General features: G+C 58.3%; 2 protein-coding genes across 5 annotated transcripts; one reads left to right on the forward strand and one right to left on the reverse strand.

Moving 5' to 3' along the window:
- The first annotated feature begins 210 nt into the window (after nucleotides 1-210).
- Nucleotides 211-12,448, forward strand: LOC136138184 (chloride channel protein ClC-Ka). Of its 4 annotated transcripts, none has more exons than XM_065896799.1 (19): nucleotides 212-311; nucleotides 970-1,098; nucleotides 1,848-1,976; nucleotides 2,942-3,081; nucleotides 3,424-3,501; nucleotides 3,595-3,673; nucleotides 4,207-4,332; nucleotides 4,706-4,790; nucleotides 4,901-5,002; nucleotides 5,549-5,633; nucleotides 5,893-6,066; nucleotides 6,531-6,600; nucleotides 6,770-6,880; nucleotides 7,244-7,457; nucleotides 8,501-8,634; nucleotides 10,309-10,397; nucleotides 10,545-10,628; nucleotides 11,386-11,472; nucleotides 11,984-12,031. In XM_065896799.1, exons 1-19 carry the CDS (start codon nucleotides 212-214, stop codon nucleotides 12,029-12,031), a joined length of 2,064 nt encoding a protein of 687 aa, XP_065752871.1. The 4 variants fall into 4 exon arrangements, with proteins under 4 accessions (XP_065752887.1, XP_065752871.1, XP_065752879.1 ...); XM_065896807.1 differs by having other exon boundaries at nucleotides 10,548-10,628; XM_065896815.1 differs by lacking the exon at nucleotides 6,770-6,880 and having other exon boundaries at nucleotides 211-311; nucleotides 11,984-12,448.
- A 1,083-nt stretch (nucleotides 12,449-13,531) lies between these two features.
- On the reverse strand, nucleotides 13,532-21,383 carry FAM131C (family with sequence similarity 131 member C). Its single transcript, XM_065873057.1, has 8 exons — nucleotides 21,358-21,383; nucleotides 20,188-20,237; nucleotides 18,954-19,069; nucleotides 18,032-18,067; nucleotides 17,664-17,757; nucleotides 15,012-15,194; nucleotides 14,634-14,744; nucleotides 13,532-13,800 (listed from the first exon to the last, which is right to left on the reverse strand). The coding sequence occupies exons 1-8, from the start codon at nucleotides 21,381-21,383 to the stop codon at nucleotides 13,532-13,534; spliced, it is 885 nt and encodes a 294-aa protein (XP_065729129.1).
- Between the last annotated feature and the right edge of the window lie 478 nt (nucleotides 21,384-21,861).

Genomic DNA, 21,861 nt, shown 5'->3' on the forward strand with positions numbered 1-21,861 from the left:
ACTGCCCTCATCCTAAACATTAACACACACACTCGCACCCTCGGGGTCACCCCCTCAGGAATGAAGGCACACCAGACCCACGTTCCCTCCTGAAAATGCCACCTTTCCCTTCTATCTGGGAAGTAGATATTGGAAGGGCCCAGTGGCTGAGTAAGGGCGTTGGAGCAGCTCACCAAGGGTCCGTCTGCCTGTCCACTCTTTCAGGGGCCTGATGGAGGAGCTGGTAGGGCTTCGTGAGGGCTCCTCGGGGAATCCTGTGACACTTCAGGAGCTATGGGGCCCGTGTCCCCGCATCCGCCGAGGCATCCGAGGTGACAGCTAGGTTCCCTTCCGCTCCCTGTCGAAACCCCCTCGGGACATCACCCTCCCCGGGTCCGCCTCCCCACCCACCTTGGAGCCCAAGAGCTGCCCCCATCCTGGGCGGCAGGGAGGGTGGGGATCTCTCTGCCAGTCTGTGGGACAGATGTGCTAGAGGTCTGCTCTCTGCCTTTTGGGAACGCAGCCCCCAGGCCTGATCACTCCGCCAGGGACCTCGCTAGGGGCCCAGTGGGTGCTCTCTGGCCTGACACCAGGACAGCCCCACTGGTCCTCGGACAACAGAGCAGTCTCTCTAGACTCTCATGTCCTCTAAGCTATGTCCCCTGCGGAGATGCTGGAGAAAGTGTAGTTTCCAGCTCTCCCTCCACACCCTGCCCCCTCTGTCATTCTTCCATAAGTACCTCAGGAAGGGGCAGGGGTGGGGAGGGCGAGTAGGTCAAAAGCTCCCTCCTGGCGGGGCCAATAGGCCTGGTGCCCACCGTGCTGCCACTTTCACTTGCACAAATCCTGCTGTCTCTCACGTGAGGCAGAGCCCCCTCCCATCTTCCCTGGATCCGACCACCTGGCCCCAGCCCCACACAGCCCCTGCCCCCCGCCCCCGCCCCGTGCCCTCACTGGGCCCTGGGCTACCCCCTGATGCCCCTGCCCCAGGTGGCCTCGAGTGGTTGAAGCAGAAGCTGTTCCGCATGGGTGAGGACTGGTACTTCCTGATGACCCTCGGGGTGCTCATGGCCCTGATCAGCTACACCATGAGCTTCACTGTTGGCCGTGTGGTCCGAGGTAACCCCTCCCTGGCACGCACGCCTGCTCTGGACCCGGGGCTTTCGAGCACGCTTTCGGGATGCCAGATGGGCCGCCAGGTGCAGCCGGGGTGGGGGAGGGCTCTGGGTGGGGAGGAGGCCTGGGTCTAGTCCTGGCTTTGCTCTTGACTTGCTGTGTGACCCTGGGCAGGCTCCTGCCCCTCTCTGGGCCTCAGTCTCCTCATCTGCCCAGTGAATGAAAGACCAAATAGTCCTTCTTCCTCTGAACTCTATGCCCACTGCTTCCTGCCGCCCCTGCTCCCTTCTCCTCCCTCCTTGCTCTCAGCTCAGTAACTGTGAGGGAGAACACTTGTCTAGACCACCAGGCATAGAACATTCTCTCCCCATGCTTCGGCAGGCTCTCTCCACCCTGAGGTCTCCTGGAAGAGGGGGCACAGGGCAGGAAGGGTCTAACACACCTTCTCTGTGAGACTTGCTCAGGTGGCATTACGAGGACCTGCCATGCACCAGACCTCATCTGAGAGCCCATTTGACAGATAGGGAAACAGAGGCTCAGAGATGTTGAATGGCTTGCAAAAGGTCACTCAGTTAGGGAGTGGCAACACTGGGATGTGATCCAGGGTCCTACTCTTGCCTCCTCTTGGGGATCTGCCACTTATTGGGTGGTCCTGGGCCACCGCCCTCTGAGCCTCCATTTCCTGGCCAGCAAGTGGGCGTCTGAGGGCTGCAGAGCCCGTGGATGGCTCCCTGACTCCCAGCTGTCCCCAGCACACAAGTGGCTGTACCGGGAGATTGGGGACAGCCACCTACTCCGGTATCTCTCCTGGACCGTGTACCCCGTGGCCCTGGTCTCCTTCTCCTCAGGCTTTTCCCAGAGCATCACGCCCTTCTCGGGAGGTAAGCCCATTGCCACACCATTCACCTGTTCACCTTGCTCCGCAGTGCCCACTGCCCAAAGCCTTTTCCTGTCCTTCGGGGCTCCTGATGGGGGGAGGCAGGAAACAGTAACCCCACTTCACAGCCAGAGAAGCCAGGCTCAGAAGAGTTGTGTAAGTTGCCTGAAGTCACACAGTGAGAAGGACAGATCTTTTTTTTTTTAAATAAATAAATTTATTTATTTTTGGCTGTGTTGGGTCTTTGGTGCTGCATGCGGGCTTTCTCTAGTTGCGGTGAGCGGGGGCTACTCTTCGTTGGGGTGCTCTGGCTTCTCATTGTCGTGGCTTCTCTTGTTGCGGAACATGGGCTCTAGGCACGCAGGCTTCAGTAGTTGTGGCACGTGGGCTCAGTAGTTGTGGCGCACGGGCTTAGTTGCTCCGCGGCATGTGGGATCTTCCCGGACCAGGGCTCGAACCCGTGTCCCTTGCATTGGCAGGCGGATTCTTAACCACTGCGCCACCAGGGAAGCCCCAGAAGGACAGATCTTGCTTGACTCGGGTCACTGTTGGCTCTGCTCCCTTTTTGAGGGCTCCTCTGGGCCAGCACCATGGTTCCCCAGGGAGGGGCTCACGGAGGGGCGCATCTCTTCCAGGCCTCTCAGCTCTGCTTTCAGCTCCAGGCCAGCCACACAGGGGAGCTGCAGGGATGCATCTGGGTGGCCTGAGATTCTCTCCTAGGTTCCCCCCATCCTGCAATAGCTGACTGGCAGGACCAGCTGGAAGAACGTAGGCAATTCACATCCCCTCTCTGACCCGCAGCTCCCTCATCTGCAACACGAGTTTAGGAATCCTAAACTCACAGGGTTTAGGAGAGCTGATGAGGTCATGACGTGAAGCCCTGTGCAGGGTAAAGCGATAAGGGTTTATCTAGATATTGTCCCTCCTCTTCCTCCCTACCCCCACCCCGTCCATCCGTCCCCTGCCAAGGTTCTGGAATTCCGGAGCTGAAGACCATCCTGTCGGGCGTGGTCTTGGAGGACTACCTGGATATCAAGAACTTCGGGGCCAAGGTGGTGGGCCTCACCTGCACCCTGGCCACGGGCAGCACCATCTTCCTGGGCAAAGTGGTATGGACGGGCATGAGAGCACCCCACCCCGTCCCACCCGGCCCTCCTGTCCCCTCTGCCTTTTCTCCATCCCCACCGAAGCTAGGTCAGGGGGAACTCAGGCCAGGGCCTGCCTTCACAGGGCTCAGTCTTGGGGAGGAGACAGGCCAGGTCCCCAGAGTATGACAAAGGAACTGGGGAGATGGAGGCATAGGGAGTAGGTGGGGCAGCCGAGCTGTCTCTGGATGAGGCTCCCTCTACCCCCCAACCCTGGGCCCCGGAGCGGGAGAAGGAGCGGAGCAAGGGCCCCAGCTCCCCCCAAGGGGCGGACCCTGTGCCCTGTGCGCACACCTCCTCTGGCAGGGCCCCTTCGTGCACCTGTCTGTGATGATCGCTGCCTACCTGGGCCGCCTGCGCACCAAGGCCATTGGGGAGTCTGAGGTAAGGGGCTCATGGGCACCCCCCTCCTTGGAGGAAACAGACGGAGGGGAGGGCGGGGGCTGGCTCTCAGCGCGGGACTCCGGATCCCCCCAGAACAAGAGCAAGCAAAACGAAATGCTGGTGGCGGCAGCGGCAGTGGGCGTGGCCACAGTGTTCGCAGCGCCCTTCAGCGGTGAGGCCCTCCCCCTGCACCCCAGGCTCCCACTCCCGACCCCCCAGTCCCTCCCCTGGCGGACTGACCAGCTCGCTCCTCCGCCCAGTGGAGGAACCCGCAGGGAGGATGGCGGCTAATCCGGTCTTGGTTGTTACTTCAGTCTTACCGGGAGGGCAGAGCCGCCCCAGGGTGGGGGTGGGCGTCGAGATGCTTCACGGTCACATTAGACAGACTTGGGTTTGAAACTCAGCTCGCCTTGCGTGACCCTGGGCCGGTGAGTTCAGTCCTCAGCCTCATTTTCTCATCTGTAAAATGGGGATTGTAATCGTCCCCACCCCAAAGGCTGTTGCAAGGTTTGAGATGGCCGAGAGGAGCGCCTACAAGCCTGTTCCCTGGGCAGGGGGCTCCCGCCCTGCCCTCCTCTCCCCTCAGCTCAGGACCAAAGAGAAGGGGTGGCCCTGTCTGTTCGGGCTGTGGGAGAGCAGGACGGGAGTGGTCAGGGCGCTGGGATGGGCGTGGTGGTGTCTGTCGAAGCTCAGTGTTGCCCCCAGGCGTCCTGTTCAGCATCGAGGTCATGTCCTCCCACTTCTCGGTCTGGGATTACTGGAGGGGCTTCTTCGCTGCCACCTGTGGGGCCTTCATGTTCCGCCTCCTGGCTGTCTTCAACAGCGAGCAGGGTGAGCCCCGCCCTAGACCCTGCCCCCTGCCCCGCCTTCCCTCCCTCCTCCCTCCTCCCCCCTCCCCTCCCTTCTCCCCTCTCTCTTCCCTTTTCCCTCCTCCTCCCCTCCTCTCCCTCCTCCCTCCTTTCTCCTCTCTCTTCTCTTCTCTTCTTCCTTTCCGCTCCCCTCCTTCTACAAGTATGGAAACGAATTGACCTGGATTGGGCATGAAGGATGGGAGCCCCGAGGGTAGAAGGGGGAGGCAGGGCCAGGGAAAGGGTATTTGGGGGCAGGACGTGGCAGCACCTCCACTCCTGTCTGTTAATTCTGAGCCTTCGGTTTGGCTGGGGTAGGAGTGTGGTCCCTGATCCCCACTCCCCTCCTTTTCCAGAGACCATCACCTCCCTCTACAAGACCAGTTTCCGGGTAGACGTCCCCTTTGACCTGCCAGAGATCTTCTTTTTTGTGGCGCTGGGGTGAGTGGATGCCTCTAGCCCCTCAAGAGCCCAACTGGGGGCCTCCCTCAGCCTGAACTGCTGCCCTCGGTTCTGGCGAGGGGCTCTGGACTCCCCTCCCCTCCCTGCAGGGCCATCTGTGGCATCCTGAGCTGTGCTTACCTCTTCTGTCAGCGAACGTTCCTCGGCTTTGTCAAGACCAATCGGGTCCTCTCCAAACTGCTGGCCACCAGGTGGGCTCTGAATGGGGGCCAGGGACCCCACAGGGTGATGCCCCTAGACTCTCCTGAGCCTTATATGGAGATCCCCACCCCTCACTAACACCCCTGTCCAGGTCCCCATAGTAACTGCTCCCCCACTTACTAGGCTCCCAACCCCAACATTTGAGCCCTCCCTCCCTCACTAACCTCCCTCCCCCTCACTGAACCCCTACTTCCCCGTGGAGCCCCAGGCCCCTTACTGAGCCCCCTCTCCTTCCCAACCTTGTCTGCCCCCTGGCGCTGGCATTTCAGAATCAGCCCTCCTCCACCTTGGCCGGTCCTGCCCTGGTCCCACCTGCCTGGCGGGCAGCCCGCCTGTGTCCCAAGCTCTCCTATCAGCCCCGACCCCTGCTTAACCGAGCCGTGTGGGGCTGACCCCCACCCGTCCCCTGCTCCTGTGCCTCTTTCTCCTGTCCCTGCCTCAGCGTCAGCCAGCAGGGTGGCGGCCCGCTCCGTGGGGTGGGGGGAGGGGAAGAGGACGGCTGGCACTGGAGCTGGCCCTCCGCCCCCACCCCACAGCAAGCCTCTGTATTCCGCTCTGGCGGCCTTGGTTCTCGCCTCCATCACCTATCCCCCTGGCGTGGGCCGCTTCATGGCTTCTCGGGTAAGGGGTGCTGAGCTGGGGTGGCCAGAGGGGGGAATGCCCAGTCGTTGTCCAACTTGTGCCCATCATCTCAATCCCCACAACACCTATAAGGGGATGGCTGTGCAGCTCCAAGAGGGCCAGAGCCCTTCCCCAGGTCTCCCCGCAACAGGAAGTGGCAGACGAGGATTTGAGGCAGGGTCAGGCAGTTGGGGGGATGGGGGTGGCAGGGACTGCTGCCCGGCCCTCACGCAGAACTCCAAGCTGCCCCCTTCTCCAGCTGTCCATGAGGGAGCATCTGGACTCACTGTTCGACAATAACTCGTGGGTGCTGATGACCCGGAACTCGTCCCCACCCTGGCCCTCGGAGCCCGACCCACAGAACCTATGGTTCGAATGGTACCACCCGCAGTTCACCATCTTTGGGACCCTCGCCTTCTTCCTGGTTATGAAGGTGGGCTCCCGGGGCTCCCAGGGATGTGCGCAGAGCTGAGGCCAGCCTTGGGTAGGATGGGGTACCTCCCCATAGCATGTACATAGCACAGGGCCTAGGCCTTCATGCAGACTCCCTGGCCTGACCTCTGCCCGCTGTGTGGTCCTGGGCAAGTTGCTTCAGCTCTCTGAGCCTCAGTTTCCTCGTCTTTAAAATGGGCTAGTTACTGTGCTTACATCAAGGAAGGTTGAGAGGGAAGAAAGGAGAGTCCCTGGAACAGTGCCAGGCACACAGTAGGCACTTTGCCAGGGTGGGGATCCTTCCCCTGGGCACACCTTCCCTCACACCAGATACTGGCAATGGGAGTGTGCCTGGGCATCCTCCTTCTCCCTGGGAAACCCCCCTGTCCCCTGTCTTGTCCCTCCCTTGCCTACTTTTGTCCAGCTGCCTCTAACCTCTGCCCCCTCGGTTCCCACCACCCACAGTTCTGGATGATAATTCTGGCCACCACAATCCCCATGCCCGCTGGGTACTTCATGCCCATATTTATCTTCGGTGAGTCTGGGGTGTTGAGGGTCTGAGAGACTCAGGGTTATCGGGTCAGGGCCATGGCTACTGGTCCACCCACCTCCCCAGGATGGTACTGAGGTTGATCCCCAGGGATGGAGGGCTGTGGGGACTGGGTCAGCCTGGCTCCCTGCCCTCACCCTAAATCTGCGACCAGGAGCTGCCATCGGACGCCTCATAGGGGAGGCCCTCTCTGTTGCCTTCCCAGAGGGCATCGTGGCTGGAGGTGTCACCAACCCCATCATGCCTGGGGGGTATGCCCTGGCAGGTGAGTAAACCGGGTTCCCACCGGATGGGCAAACATCATGGGTCTGGGCTGGACCCGGAGAATCAGCCAGTAGTTCTGCAGGGCATGGGGAGGTCATTAGCCTCCCAATGAGCCCCACCCTTCCCTGAGCCCCCCGCCTTAGGCTCCATTACTTTTTCTAGCTCCTGTCTTGTCCCTGGTGCCCCTTCTTCCTTACTGCTCTTTCCCTCACCAAGCCCAGGCATAGGGCACTTCCAACAGTGGCCAATGTGTGGCCTCTGGACAATTCCCACCCCAGCCCATGGCCATAGTCACAGCAGCCTTGCCCTTTGCATGAAGCTGTCTCCTGGCCTGAGCCCCCCTCCCTGGCTCTGCCCTCTGCAGGGGCTGCGGCTTTCTCAGGGGCTGTGACCCACACCATCTCCACAGCATTGCTGGCCTTTGAGCTGACCGGCCAGATCGTGCACGCACTACCTGTGCTGATGGCGGTGCTGGCGGCCAACGCCATCGCCCAGAGCTGCCAGCCTTCCTTCTATGACGGCACCATCATTGTCAAGAAACTGCCATACCTTCCGTGGATCCGGTGCCGAAAAATCAGGTGAGCGGTGTCTGCTCAGGCTGGCTGACAGGTGATGGTGTCTGGGTGGGCTGACCTTGGACATGGGTGAGCGTGGGAGGGGCCGACACATGGCTGCTCCCTAGTCTCCATTCTCTCCAGCTCCCTGTGTGACCTTGGGGGAGTCCTTGGCCTCAGTGTCTTACTGGTCATCAGTCGGTCTCCACAACAGTAGGACAGATATTGCCCATTTGTCAGAAAGTGGGGCTCAGAGAGGTGCCATGTCTTGCTCCAGGTCACACAGAGAGTCAGCACCAGCTCTGGGACCTGACTGGTCCCAGAGGAGGGAGGAGGCATTCCCTCTACCTTCCTCTTGGACCTGGGAGGGTCAGGCCCAGGAATGGGTAAGCAGGGCATTGTACCTATCAGGCACCTGGATCCAAAACCGGGCTCTGCAACTGTGTGACCTTGGGCAAGTCACTTCACCTCTCTGAACCTCAGCTCCCACCCCTCCCCCTGCTCCTGCTCTGCTGTCCTCACTGGGGCGTTGGGAGCTGGAGGTGGGACTGGAATACTGCAATGGAAACGAGCTTTGAGGTCCTGACTCAACCAGACAGGGCCGAGCAGCCTCTGTCCCCAGAAAAGCAGGACTAAGAGGCTCTGAGAGCCCTGGGTCCAAGGCCCAGCTCCAAACATGTGCAAGCTGCCCCCTTCTCCAGACTCAGTTTCCCCATCTGTTAAATGGGGGTGGTTACTCCCGTGATTTTCAAACTTTAAAGCTCTTTTTTCCCTTTATGCCATAAAACTTTTCTTCAAATGAAATTCTCCAGCGATGGCTTCTGAATAAAACAGGTCAAAGTAGAGCTGGTCTAGGGGGGAGATAGGGGTCCAGAGGGCATAGGCCAGCTGGTCCCCAGGTTCCTCTCTCCCTACCTTGGAGTGCTAGGAGCTGTTCATCCCAGGAATCTCTTAGACCCTGCCCATGCTGAAGAACCGGCAAAACTCCTCCCAGCTCGCCCCAGCTTGTCCAGGGGTCTGGATAACCCCCCACCCCAGGACCTGATGGGAGCATCCCTCTGCCCCAGCTCTCACCATGTAATTGTGGAGCACTTCATGAACTGTACCATCACCACGCTGGCCAAGGACACACCGCAGGAGGAGGTGGTCAAGGTCGTGACCTCCACAGACACTGCCAAGTACCCCCTGGTGGAGAGCACAGGTGCCCAACAAGAAGGGGGAGCACGAATGGGGAGGAGGCATTCCCTCTACCTTCCTCTTGGACCTGGGAGGGTCAGGCCCAGGAATGGGTAAGCAGGACATTGTACCTATCAGGCACCTGGATCCAAAACCGGGCTCTGCAACTGTGTGACCTTGGGCAAGTCACTTCACCTCTCTGAGCCTCAGTTTCCTCATTGGTAAAATGGAGGTAATAGCCATCCTACTTGCGGAGCAGGGGTAGGATGATAGGAACACTACTAGGGCCTCCCAGAAGGCTCCTTCCCTCAGTCTCCCCTTCAGGCATTCCCCAACTGAGTCACCTCCCTCAACCCTGTTGCCATGGGAAAGACATCCTTTTAGAGAAAAATGAGTGGGGGCCCTTGTTAAAAGACACATAAACTGAATTTTGGGAGAGGACCTAGCTAGAGCATCATTTCCCTCTAGGACAAGTACAGTATGAGTGGGAAAGATAAGCTGGGGGGTAGGGAGGGGACAGCCATGCCCTACTCAGGGCCACTGTCAGCGCATATGTCCCCTTTGTGCAAATGAAACAAAATGCACACTTGGCAAGCATAGCACAGCTGGACTTTTTTTTTTTTTTTTCACAGCTGGACTTTGATCCCCACTTGTCCTTTGGGCAGGTATCTTGTGCAGTGAGCAACCTGCACAACCGTATGGGTCATCCCCATACCTACCCCAAAAGGCATAAAGCTATTTATGAGCAGCAGAACTGTAGTAAATCCCTTAAGCTCTATGAACTGCAGTTACCACATCTGGAAAATAGGGAGGACAGAGTTGTCAGAGGTTCTCATCCCAAAGGCCAGGCCCTTCTCCCCACCCAAATTGGGACACCTATAACATTATCCCACAGAACACGCCAAATATCACACTTGAAAATACCTGCACATGGGTGACCCCTCAAGAAGCTTCACCCCCCTGCTAGAACAAGACAAACTCCACTTCTACCCTTAGAGCCACAGGAAGCAAAGAGTTCCCAACCAGCACAGGCCCAGCCTGTGGGACCCTGCTGCTCATCCAAGAAATAGCTTTAATTGTTTCTGTTTTTAAACAGGGAGCCTTTGTATGTCCAGTTGTAAAGTTTTTATTTTACTGGACAAAAATCAAAAATATCAGGCTGTCCCTCAAAACTAAATACCTGCAGACTCCAGCGATACCCTGGAGTGAGGCTTGCCAAGCCTCCAGCACACAGGAGGACCTCAGAACATGGTGGCCTTCCAGGTTCGTGCCTTCATTGGGCTGAGCCAGTGCAACTTCCTATGGGAAATGAGGGACAAAGCCCAGCCCTGATGCACAGACAGTTTCATGCAGGTGTCCCAAACCTGCTCCTGCCTTGAGGCCCTGCCAGGTGGGGCATTTTGGGGTGGGCAGGTTACCTCCCGGCCCCCTGGCAGCCTTACCTGGCCACCCTCAGCTACCACTCCTCCACGTCAGAAGCTGAGTGACCTTGGGCAAGACAACTAACCTCTCTGTGCCTCTGAGCCTCGGTTTCCTCTTCTGTAAAATGGGTGATAATAGTTCCTGACCCACAGGTGCTGTATGTTCCCGAGAGTCATGAGAACACCCAGCATAGTTCTTGGCACATCGTAGCAGTCCAGTAAACGAAAGTTCCTTTTTCATAATGTGGCTTTTTTCCTCTCCCTCTCCACTTGTCCAGAGTCTCAGATACTGGTGGGCACCGTGCAAAGGGCACACCTAGTGCAGGCCCTCCAGGCTGAGCCACCCTCCTGGGTTCCAGGACACCAGGTGAGTGCTCATATGAGGTGTCAGTAGAGGATGGGGAGTCAGCAGGGTTGTGAGGGGAGTGGCCAGCTGATAGCCTATGGTTTGAGAGGGGCTGCCTGGGGAAGGGGGAGCTGTCCCAGGCCCCCATAACCCTTCCCTCATCCCCAGCAGTGTCTGCAGGACATCTTGGCTGGGGGCTGCCCCATGGAACCAGTGACCCTGAAGCTGTCCCCGGAGACCTCTCTGCACCAGGTAATGGGGGAAATTTGTGCTGTGGGCAGACAGGGGCCCTGGGATAGAGGGGAAGAGCCTGAGAGGGAAACTTGGCTCCAGCTTCCCGGACATGCTATGTGGCTCTCTGTTCCTCCTGGGCCTGCTTCCTCACCTGTGGAACGGGCATGCAGTTCCCACCCTGTCTGTCTCTCAGTTCCAGGGCTGTTGGGATGATGCAGAGACTAGGGAAGAGGGATAGCTTGGGAACCAGAAGATTCTGGATGGAAAGAAACAGTGGTTAAAAATATGTCTTTTCATCAAGGCACACATGGGTTTCAATTTCAGGTCTACCACATTCTGCCTGTGTGATCTTGGGCAAAGTACTTAATCACTCTGAATGCTGATCCCCTCCCCCCTGCAAGCACAGAGCCTGGCACATGGGTGATGGAGGGACAGAAGCAGGTTGGGGACCTAAGGGTGGACCCAACCCCTCTGTGTCAGTGGATGCCGGCTGATGCTGAAAAACGTGTCCTTTCCAAGAGTCCCTTGTGTGGACTCTGGGGGCCCCTGGTGGTCACATTGGACATTGCAGGCCCAGGTCTTGGTCTCCCACCCACCATCACAGCTGTCCAGCCCTCCCAGGCTCAGGAACAAGGTGGGGTGGGCACCACTGGGACAGAGCCTGGCCCGGGCCTTCACCTCTGCTCAAAGCTGCCAAGCTAGGAAGAAACTGAAGCCAGAGGGTTCGGGTGGGTGCCACCTATCCTCCAGTGTTTCCTAACCGCCCCCCCTGCAGGCACACAACCTCTTCGAGCTGTTGAACCTTCAGTCCCTCTTCGTGACGTCTCAGGGCAGAGCTGTGGGCTTCGTGTCTTGGGTGGAGGTACCATGGTTCCGAGGGTGGAGCAAAGGGGAGGAGCCATGTTCAAACAGGCTGGGGAGGTGGGGGGTCACCAAAATTCTGCCATCAAATTTGGAGGGGCCTTGGGACTTCCCTGGTGGTCCCGTGGTTAAGATTCTGCTCTTCCACTGCAGGGGGCGTGGGTTCGATCCCTGGTCGGGGAACTAAGATCTCACATGTCGCACAGCATGGCCAAAAAAAAAAAAAAAAACTTGGAGGGGCCTCATGGAATTCTGATGAGCCTCACTTCCTGGCCCAGAGTAGCCAGCCACGTGGTCCAGCTACCTCTATCTTATTTTGTGGCCAGCCCTGCCATTCTCTGGGCCTCAATGACCTGATCTATGCAATAGGGAGGCACTGGCTCTAAAGTTCACTCCAGAATCAACCCTTAGGGGAGTCAAACTATACTGGTGCACCAGTATAGTTGCACTTGCAACTTGCACTTGCACTTGCAATCTCCTCTACATCCTCCCCACTCTGTTCTCCGTTCTAGTTGAAGAAAGCAATTTCCAACCTGACAAACCCTCCGGCCCCAAAGTGAGCCAGCCTGGCAAGATGAAACAGGGCCCCTCAGCTGCCCTGGTGAAGGAGATGGGGCAGAGACCCTGCCTTTCTCCCCCCCCCCCCCCGCCATCATAACGCACCCCTCCCCTCCAGCCCAGCTCAACTCCTCGGAGAAGTAGGCAGCTAAGCTAGCACTGAAGAGGCCCCATAGTCACCACGTCCTATTCTCCATGAAACAAGTGCTACCCGCCTTGAAGGACAAATCCCCCTCTGGACAGAACTCAGAATGCAAGACAGCAGAAAACCAGCATATGGTGGGTGCTCCATGAAAGAATCAAATTCACGAATGAAGACATTGGGATATTCTGTCGCCAAGGGCACGCAGAGATGCCCTCTGAGGGTTGTATGACTCCCAACCAGAGGTTCCTGAGAAAAAATAAAGCTGATTGCCAGAGCCGTCTGTCCCTCATCTCAGCATCCAGGGTGTTATCTTGCCACCTCAGCAAGGCCACATTCGCCAGCCCTGAGTGAGCTCTTGGGGGCTCCCTGGTGGTCATGTGGGCCTTTGCAGGCCTGGGGCCTGGTTTCCCACGCCTCCTCATGTCCCCCTTCCTGGCAGGGAGTTATGAAAGCAGGTTCCCACCAGCTCTTGTGATGCCTGTCGTCATCTGTAAGCACGACCCTGTGGCCCAGTTTCCCTCACTCCAGCAGCCTCAGCCTCCTCCTTGGCTGAGCCAGGGTTGACACAGCGGGGTCCCCACGTGTGGTTCCTTGGAGAGTCCACAGAGCCTTAAGCATCCTCCACGGGGACCCTCCTGGCTGCTGGCAGCAGGTTGACCAGCTGTCTGTGTATTTGGGGGGTAGGGGCCCTCTCCAAAGTCCTTCTAGAGCTCCCCCCACCAGGGCCTGAGGACATGCCATCCCCAGCAGAGACCAGGCCAAGTTCCTCCAGGGTGAATCCACCACTTTAATGTCTTCAGAAAACCTTCAGGGAGATGGGAGGGGGGAGCAGGGCACCAGGGAGCAGATCCAGAGAGTGACGGACAGACAGACACTCCAGAGACAGAATCCGCGTGAAGAGCACTAAGGAACAGATGTTAGGTACCCCAAGAGGCTACCCCGCCTCTGGTGGGGGGCAGGAACACAGAGGGGAGGGGCGAGGAACCGAGCCCTGGGGTCGAGGCGGGTCTCCCAGGCCCCTCCGCGGTTGTCTGCCTGGGAACCTGGCTGTTGGCCCCTCTGGGCGGCCTGCTGCTGTCTGCTGAGAGGCCTTGAGCTCGCTGATGGCAGTAACTGCAGGGGAAGGTGCCCGCCTGAGCCAAGTAAAGAGGGAGAAGGGGATTACGGCTCCCACTGCGGGGGGCAGGTCCACAGAGGCACGGAATGGTCCCCAAGGAATGCTGGCCCCCATCCCTGCCGCACCCACCCCGTGCCTGCCCTGAGGGGTCAAGAGACGCCCAGCCAGACCCTGGTGTCCTGATACACCTGGGCTGCCCACCAGGCAAGGTCACGGCGTGAGCAGGCTCCGGCCCCCGCCTCAGTTATAGAACACCTCGTCCTCCTCCGAGAGGGAGCCACTGTCCACCGACGGGAGGGAGCCCTGCAGGCGGGCCCCACCCTCGGGCCCCGGGGCCCCCAGTAGCCGCTGCCAGCGCTGCTGTTCGGGGCTGGGGGGCTGCGGGCCAGAGGCTATGGTGGGGGGCTCGTCAGATGAGGGCCATCCATCGGGGGAGGAGAAGGCCAGAAGACTGTCATCCTGCGAGGGGACACTCAGAAGACTGTCTTGAAGGTAGATGCTCTCCAGGTCTGGAAAAGCAGCAGGGGTGTGGGGGTGAGGAAAGGAGTTCAGAAGAGCCAGCTCCGCACCCTCTCCGGGAGTGTGAGGCAGGGAGAGGGGCAGAAGACCTGCCTCCAAATCTGGCTTTGTCACTGCCAAGCTGTGTGACCTTGGTCACGTCACTGAACCTCTCTGAGCCCCAGTTTCTCCCTGGGGGGGTTGACAGGGTGGTGGTGGCAGTGGCAGTGAGCAGAATAGTTAAGAGCAGGCTCTGGAGCCAGAGCCCTCAAATCCCTCTGCGCTCTGAGAAGTGGGACAACCAGTGCTCTTCCCAGGCCTCCACTCCCTTCCCTGCCCTGTCGCAGGGAGGAGCAGATGAGATAGTGGGTGCAGGTGCCACCTAGGACCCAGGCTCCCTGAAGCCCTCGGTAGTAACCTGGGGTCCTAGAAAGGTGGTTGACTGTGCTTGGTGTTAAGGCTCAGATCCCGGCTCTGATGCCTGTAGCTGTGTGATCTGAGGTGAGTGTCTTGATGCCTCCGTTTCCCTCATTTGTAAAATGGAGATAACAGCACCTACTTCCTAGAGCTGTCATAAGAACAAAGTGAAATAACACATGTAAAGCACTTAGCACAGTGAGCACTTAATTCATGTTATCTATCTGTCTATCATCTATCTTTCTCTCCTTTATGCTTGTGGCACTCCTTGGGCAATGGGCAGGGCAAGGATCACCAGCCCCATTTTTCAGATGAAGAAAAACTAAGGCTGAGGGACAGAGAGGCTTGTCTGAGGTCACAGGGCAGAGCGGGCATGCAGCCCCAGCTCTGCCACACCCAGCCCGCCCTGGCGCCCGCCGGGCTGTACCCTGTAGCTGGATGATGTCCTGGGGGCTGTTCTCTGGGGGCAGCTCCTCGTCGTCCAGCGAGGACCAGGCACTCAGTGTGGCCTCCGTGATGGCAAACTGCTCGGCAACCCCTGTAGGGGACGGACCCGGCTCAGCAGGGGCACGGGCAGAGGGTGTGGGGGGCATCCGGTGCCAGGTCAGGCTGGCACCAGACACTGCCTCTTGGGGCTGCCCATCCATGCCCGGGCATGCTGGTCCGCATGTGCCCACCAATGCCCCGTCCACCCCATGGCATTATTCTTGCCTGCCCAGACGATGCCCAGGTGGTGGCCCTGGGTCCCCTAAGGACTACAGCCCCGGCCAGTCCCCGTCCCCAAGCTCCCCCTCCGCCCTCTGACCTGCGGCAAAGCGGGCCTCACGCAGCTCATCTGGGAGGCAGCAGTAATGCTCGTCCTGGGCTGCGGACAACTCCCAGCCTGAGCGCTGGGCACTCCAGCCCTTCCACTCGATGAGGTGGGCCACGCGACCACGTGCCATGGCCGTGGGCTTTGTGATGTGGTCCTTGATGCTCTGCACCACTCCTGGGGCAATTGAGGGCAGCTGAGTGATGGCTCTGACCCAAGGCCCAGCTCAGGGCTCCGCCCCCAATACCTCAGGCCCTCCAGTACCTCAGGGCAATCCAATGGCCCGTACCGCACATCCATTCAGTGCCCCGTCCTCTCCCAGTGCCCTGCGTCCGCAAAACCCACACCCACAGAGCCTGTACCTGTCCAGTTCCTCCCGCCAGGACAATGCCTTGTGCCCGCTGCCCACCTGCCCCATGCCCTCCCACAGCCTGAGGCCCTCTCACGTAGATGCTCCCCACACATCTGCAGGCCCCATGCCCCCCGCTGTGTCCTGCTTCCAATCAATGCTCCTGCCCACCTGGTGCTTCTTCTCCAGACCTGTCGCACCCTTCATTCCCTCTGTGTCCAAGCTTAGACCCTTCTGCTCAAGGAGATTCACTCAAGGATCCGTTCAAGATCCACCCAGCCCTCCCTGTATCCATTAGTTAACAAGTTCCGAGAGAGCAGCCCCTAGGCCTAGGACACTGCCCACTCTGCTGAGGGTGAGACCTGTAGCAGGCAGGGAAGGTTTCCTGGAAGAGGTAGACTGGAGTCCAGCTTGGAAGGCAGCTTGAATTGGATAAACAGAGGCAAGACTGGAGGCTATTCCAGAGATGAGAAGAGGATGAAGGCATAGAAGAGTCTGGCATGGTTCCAGGACTACTGGGGACAAGACATGGGGCAACACGAGGAGCAGGGAGGCAGGAGAGGCTGGGAAGCCCAACAGGGGCCAGACCGGGGGTGCCACTGTTCTGCTTAGAGCAATGGGGAGCCGTAGCAGGGTAATGAGCAAGAGAGTGACAAGCCAGACCCGTCGTTTAGGAAGAACATTAGGGGCCATTTAGAAGAGGATTAGGGGCCAAGGGTGGAGACAGGGGGACATTAGGGGCCATTGAAGGGATCCAGCAAGAGACAGGACAGGGCTGGGCAGATGGGGAGGAGGGCCTGGAGGGGTTCTTGTGAGTAGACCAGTCACATGTGGAAGATGATAGATAGAATGTTGTCAAGAATGATTCGGCATCTCCTTTAACCCAGGCTGAGAACTTAGATCTGGGAGTCACTGGTCCCATAAGCCATGACGTGAAAGCAGCAATATTTAAGAAAGAAAAGCATCCGTGAAGGAAACTGAGACATAAAACTCCGGGGAAATGGGAAAGGTGGAGGTGGAAAGAAGGGGAAGACCCCCCCACACACAGGTTGGGGAGTGCTGGCAACCAGAGAAGGTTTCTGGAGGCGGTGGTTCAGTGGCCCCCCGAGGCGCAGGTGAGGTGGAGGGACAGGGGCAAATGTGCGGGGGCAGCAAGGGCCCTCTGGGGAGCTGTGAGGGATGTAAAGAAATGGGAGCCTGAGGATCAAGGAGCAAAGCTGCGAGCAGAGGCTGGCTGGCTGAGAAGAGCCGGTGCTGTGGTCAACGCGGGGCAGATGCCGTGCTGGTCCGGCATGCCCACCCCCTGCCGCTCACACCTGTGCCCTTCTTGGGAGCCTTGCCCTTAGCTGATGGGAGCTGCCTCACCCAGAGGTGCTCGGAAGGTGGCAGCCAGTGATGGACCGATGGAGGAGTAATATGAAACCAGCCACCCTGGGACTTCCCTGGTGGCGCAGTGGTTAAGAATCCACCTGCCAATGCAGGGGACATGGGTTCGAGCCCTGGTCCCGGAAGATCCCACATGCCGTGGAGCAACTAAGCCCACGAGCCACCACTACTGAGCCCGCGAGCCACCACTACTGAGCCCGCGTGCCACGACTACTGAAGCCCGCGCGCCTAGAGCCCGCGCTCCACAAAGAAGAGTGGCCCCCACTCATGCAACTAGAGAAAGTCCGTGCACAGCAGTGAAGACCCAACACAGCCAAAACAAACATACAAACAAACAAATACATTTATAAAAACAAAACCCAGCCACCTCGCCACAAAGTGCCATGAATTCTATGGTGCAAGTCACGCTCCTGTGCTCCCCCTGGGATCAGGCTGAGAAAGACAAGACTTCCGCAGCTACACCTCTGCTGAGCTCCCTCCCCCGCCCTGTCCTGCTGCCCTTGCTCCCTACAGGCTTCCTCCGAGAATAACCTCTCAGGAAATCACTAGCACAATTCCCCTCTTGGGCTCTGCTTCTAGGGAATCTGACCCAAGTTGGCACGAGGGCAGGTTTCATGTGCTGCAGAGAAGCAGGGAGACCACCGCTGGCAGACACCTGGAAAATTGGGGCCATCCCCTCGGAACTTGTGGAGAACCCAACAATTTAACCCATGGCGGGGTCGGGGTGGGGGTGGGGGTGGGCAGGAGCCCTAAGTCCTGCAGAGCTCAGCACGGAACCTGGCATTTAGAAAATGCTGAATCCAGCAGGGCCGCAGTCCTTCCAGCTGCAATTCAGCTTTGACCTTTCCACCGCCAGTGCCTGGGGGTTGCTGTGCGAACTTCCAGGACAGGAGAGGGCAGCTGGAGCTTACCCACGAGGGACGAGGTGGCCAGGGCTGCCACGTTGTAGTTGCTGGAGCAGGATCTGGAGTCGGACAGGTAGCCGTTGGTGGTCTGGAAGCACCTCTGGAGAAACAGGGGGGGGGGGGGGTAGTGGTGAGCAGGGTGGGGCAGACCTGCAAGATGATTTCCCCCCACCCCTCCCATCCCCATTACGCACCCTCCCCACATCCTCTGGCCATCTTGCCAGCCCCCCACAGGACCATTCCCAGCCCTGTTTCCATCAGGCTCCCCTCCCCCAGGGCTGGCAGCCCTGTGTGCCCAGGCTGGGCCCAGCAGAGGGAGGGGCAATGGTGTCAGCTGGGGCTGGCTAGACTGGGGGATGGGCAAGTGCACTGACCTGCCAAGGATCCCAACAGAAATCCATCTGTTTGTCCTAAAACAAGAGGAGAAAGAGGAACAGGCAGGGTCTGGCCCACTGTGCCAGCAGATGGCGCGAATCCTGGAGCCCTGGCTGGTGGTGTGGGTCAGCCTTCTGGTCGCCCCTGAGGTCGGGGTCTGCCTATTCATGGGTCATGCCCTGGTATCCCCTGGCATGCAGAGAGAGGAGCGGGGGGTGGGGGGGTGCAATGATGGCTCTGCCAGGAGACGCAGTGGGTTAGGGGATAGATCAGACCTGGGCTGGCCTTTGACTCTGCCACTTCCACCTGGGTATCCTTGGACTAGTGACTTAACATCTCAGAACATCAGCTTCGTCCTCTGTAAAATGGTAACAATGCCATTTATCTCACAGGTTGTGCTGAAGCGTAAATGACATAACGTAGGCAAAGTGACTAGCACAACGCTTAGCATGTGGTATATGCTCAAAAAAAAAAAAAAGGGTAATTATATCAACTGGTAGGTTAAAGCCACAACCTCTGGGGCAAAGATGGAAATTATGCACGGGATTTGAGGCCCTAGCAAGATCGTCCTGATCTACCTGGACTGAGAATTCCATTCCTTTACTCTCCAGGTGGAGTGCGGGCTGCTAAGGAGTCCGTGGGCTGGTAACAGAACATCTAATCTGCAAGGCTGAGTTAATTTGGGTGGGAAGCCCTTCAGCGTGGGACTCTCTTTTCTAAATAGGTCTGGTCCAGTCCCTGATGCCCAGCCCGATTCAGACCTTCATCCAGCTGAATACCAACCCTGAGGGGTAGCGGCCAAGTTCGGCAGGGACAGAGGAGGCTGAAATGGTTTCTGCTCCCTGTGGGGAGCCGTAGGGCACAGGCCAGGAACCAGGGCATATGTGGGGGTGAAGGTGGGGACGAAGCGTGACCAGTTACCTTGCCAATGACATGGTCTGGAGCCACGATGGGTGGGCGGCTGGAGGGCAAGTCTGGGCTCAGGGGGGCCGTGCCCTGGGGCATGGGGCAGTCCTTGCGGGTACTTGTGAGCAAATCTGGAAAAAAAAAAAGACAAGGAACTTAGAAAAGCCCAGAGCTCTCTTGCTCACGAAGCTTGTTCAAGCCAGTCCTGAGAGATGGGCGTTACTATATTATTACATCATTTCGTAGAAAACAGACTCAAGCTCACAGCAGGTGAGGAGTCCAGCCAGATTCCCTCAGTGGGGGTTACTTGCTCACCTGCTTGTTACTCCATTTGCACTAATTCTAGTACCCACACTCCAGCAATTTTTTGACCTCACGGAGACCTCCAATCCACTTATTCTACCTTCCACTAACTCCTCATGTCCTCACTTCCCTCCTGGCCCAGCTAAGACTTACTGGCACATCCTACAAGCTCTCCTTTGCAGACACCCTTGACTCTCTTAACCCTGTTTAGTCTAACCCTCTGCCTGCTTCGTGCCTGGACCCTTCGAGCTGCATGTCGCTGGGGAAAGTCACGGGCGTCATGTTAAACCGGCGCCTGCCGGCCTCACACAGCCCACTACCCAAGGATCCTTCTAGGTTTCTCTGATTCCTGCTCGTTTGCGTCCTGCGAGGTTGACTACCTCATCCTCTTTCCTTCTTGAACTCCTGACACTGACACCCCTGCTGCTCCCCGGACCTTGCTGCTGGCTTCTCTCCAGCCCTCAATGCAACCCTGGAGCCGTCAGAAGGCATCACCCCACTCTCTCCACCTCAAATCATTGCCCTGCCCCCATGCCACATAGTCTGCTTTCCCTCTTGTGACAAAGGAATAACTGTCCCCCTTCGGTCCAAGACCAGTCCCTCCCCCCCCACCCGGGGTCTGGGCTCCGTCTCTGCCCTCCGTCCAGGGCGGGCTTCTGCACTTTCTCGCGTTGCCTGTGTTCCCTCCCCACCAAGTCAGCCCATCAGCGTGGCACGGGCTGCAATGCCTCTCGGCCCAGGGACTCTTGCCAGCATCCCCTCTCCTCTCTTCTGCCTCATGGAGTCCCCTCACCTCTGGGCCAGCCCCCAGCCCCACCTCTTCCCCCCTTTAAAGACCTACTCCCAGCCCCTGCTTCCCTCTACTCCGTGCTCACTCCTCTGTCCCCTTCGTGGCCAGACTTGTGTCCGACCTCTACTTCCCATCTTTTCCCATTTTCTCCTCCACCTGTCCCAACCAGCCTTTCATGAGACAGCCCTTGGCAAGTGGCCAGAATCCTGCACGGGGGGGGGGGGGGGGGGGGGGGGGGGGGGCAAGTTCAGCGGCCTCATCTTCGGTGGCCACCCAGGAGGCACAAGGGTGTCGCCCATCCCTCCTTCCCTTTCCAGCCACACCCTTCTCCCGGCTTCCCTCCCACCTCCATGGCACTCTTCTTCATCCTCCCTCACTGCTCATCCCCTGAGCCCGCCCCACCGCTCCATCCCGGGCCCCTTGCCTCCCTTTTCTCTCTCCCAAGAGATCTCACCCATACGAAGCTGACACCCACATTTACACCTCCAGCTCCGACTCTTTGCTTGAGCTCTTGAATGAGTTTCCAGCTCCCTACGTAGATGCCCAACAGGCATCTCAAGCAAACCCCGGGCAAAACGAACTTGCAAACCTGAGTCCATCTTCCTTTACTTCCCCAATTTTAGAAAATGATGCAATGGTCCGCCCAGCTGTACCAACAAAAAAATCCAGGAGCTTTCTGGGTGTCCTGCTTTCCCCACCTCTCCCCACCAACCCCATCCAATCAACCAGCAAGTCCCACTGGCTCTCTCTCAGAGCTCCATTCCAGATTTATCCTTCTCCATACCCACCGCTGTTCCCCTGGTGGGACCCATCACCTTCTCTCACCAACAGTCACCTGCTTCCCCTCCTGGCCCTGCCATCCACTCTCTACCCAGCAGCACAGGGACATCGCATTCCAGGTCAGACTGTCTTCACCTGTCCTGGCTTCCTTGCATCGCACTTTAGGAGACTGTCTTCACCTGTCCTGGCTTCCTTGCATCGCACTTGAGGAGAAGAGCCAGCCCCTCGCCGTACACCTCAGCTCGCCCACTCCTGACCTCAGTCCTCTGCCCGCCCCCTCGCTCACTGTATCGGCCACTCTGGCTGCCTCTTTGCTGCTCCTCAAATGGCCAAGCTTGTTCTTTGGCCTTGCTGTCCCCTCCCCTGTGCCTGGAACACTCTCTCCCCAGATCTTCCTGAACCTCATCATCCAGGACTCAGCTTAAGAGAGCCCTTCCCTGGCCACGCTGTTCAATGTGGCCCTCCCTGTCCCCATGCCGGCCACCAGTCATCACCCTCTGATATTTCTGTTTATTTAAGAGTCCAACCGCTCTCCCCACAACGAACGTGAGCACCTTGCGCACGGAGACCATGGCAGCCCTGCTCAGCGCTCTGCGTCCCAAGCGTAGAACCCCGCCTGCACTTAGTAGGTGCTCTGTAAACATCTGTGGGGATGATTTCCACCTTTATTACAGCATTTAGCACAGGATGGCTGGTAAAATTATTTATGTGTGTGGTGGGGGCAGGGCAGGGATCGGCCTGCCCCTGATGCATCCCTAGGGCCTACCACACTGTAGGTTCACAGTCGTTGCTGAGGGAATGAACACCTTGACCTGAGCAGCTGGAATTGCTGGACTGAATCCTTGGGCCAAATTGAAGAGGACTCCTCCACCCCCCCCCAGGATGACAGAGAACACCATTATCATTCATTTGATTAATGCATTTAGTTACTCTTCCATTCACTGAAAAGTATTAGCTGAGCACCTACTATGCGCCTCGCACTGTTCTGAGTACTGGGGACACAATGGTGAAGAAGACAGAGATGGTTTCTGCCCTCATGGAGCTGACGTT

Source organism: Phocoena phocoena, chromosome 1, assembly GCF_963924675.1.
Source record: "Phocoena phocoena chromosome 1, mPhoPho1.1, whole genome shotgun sequence".
Taxonomy (NCBI): Eukaryota; Metazoa; Chordata; class Mammalia; order Artiodactyla; family Phocoenidae; genus Phocoena; species Phocoena phocoena.

What these genes read in the sequence shown, in the direction of transcription:
- LOC136138184 (XM_065896799.1), top strand. Translation starts at nt 212, where the DNA reads ATGGAGGAGCTGGTAGGGCTTCGTGAGGGCTCCTCGGGGAATCCTGTG. An exon ending in TGTCTTCAACAGCGAGCAGG is followed by an intron (nt 4,333 to 4,705) that starts GTGAGCCCCGCC and finishes CTCCTTTTCCAG; the next exon opens with AGACCATCACCTCCCTCTAC. An exon ending in CCTGGGTTCCAGGACACCAG is followed by an intron (nt 10,398 to 10,544) that starts GTGAGTGCTCAT and finishes CCTCATCCCCAG; the next exon opens with CAGTGTCTGCAGGACATCTT.
- FAM131C (XM_065873057.1), bottom strand. Translation starts at nt 21,383, where the DNA reads ATGGTCTCCGTGCGCAAGGTGCTCAC. An exon ending in TGAGGCCCGCTTTGCCGCAG is followed by an intron (nt 14,745 to 15,011) that starts GTCAGAGGGCGG and finishes CGTCCCCTACAG; the next exon opens with GGGTTGCCGAGCAGTTTGCC. An exon ending in GGACATCATCCAGCTACAGG is followed by an intron (nt 13,801 to 14,633) that starts GTACAGCCCGGC and finishes CTGCTTTTCCAG; the next exon opens with ACCTGGAGAGCATCTACCTT.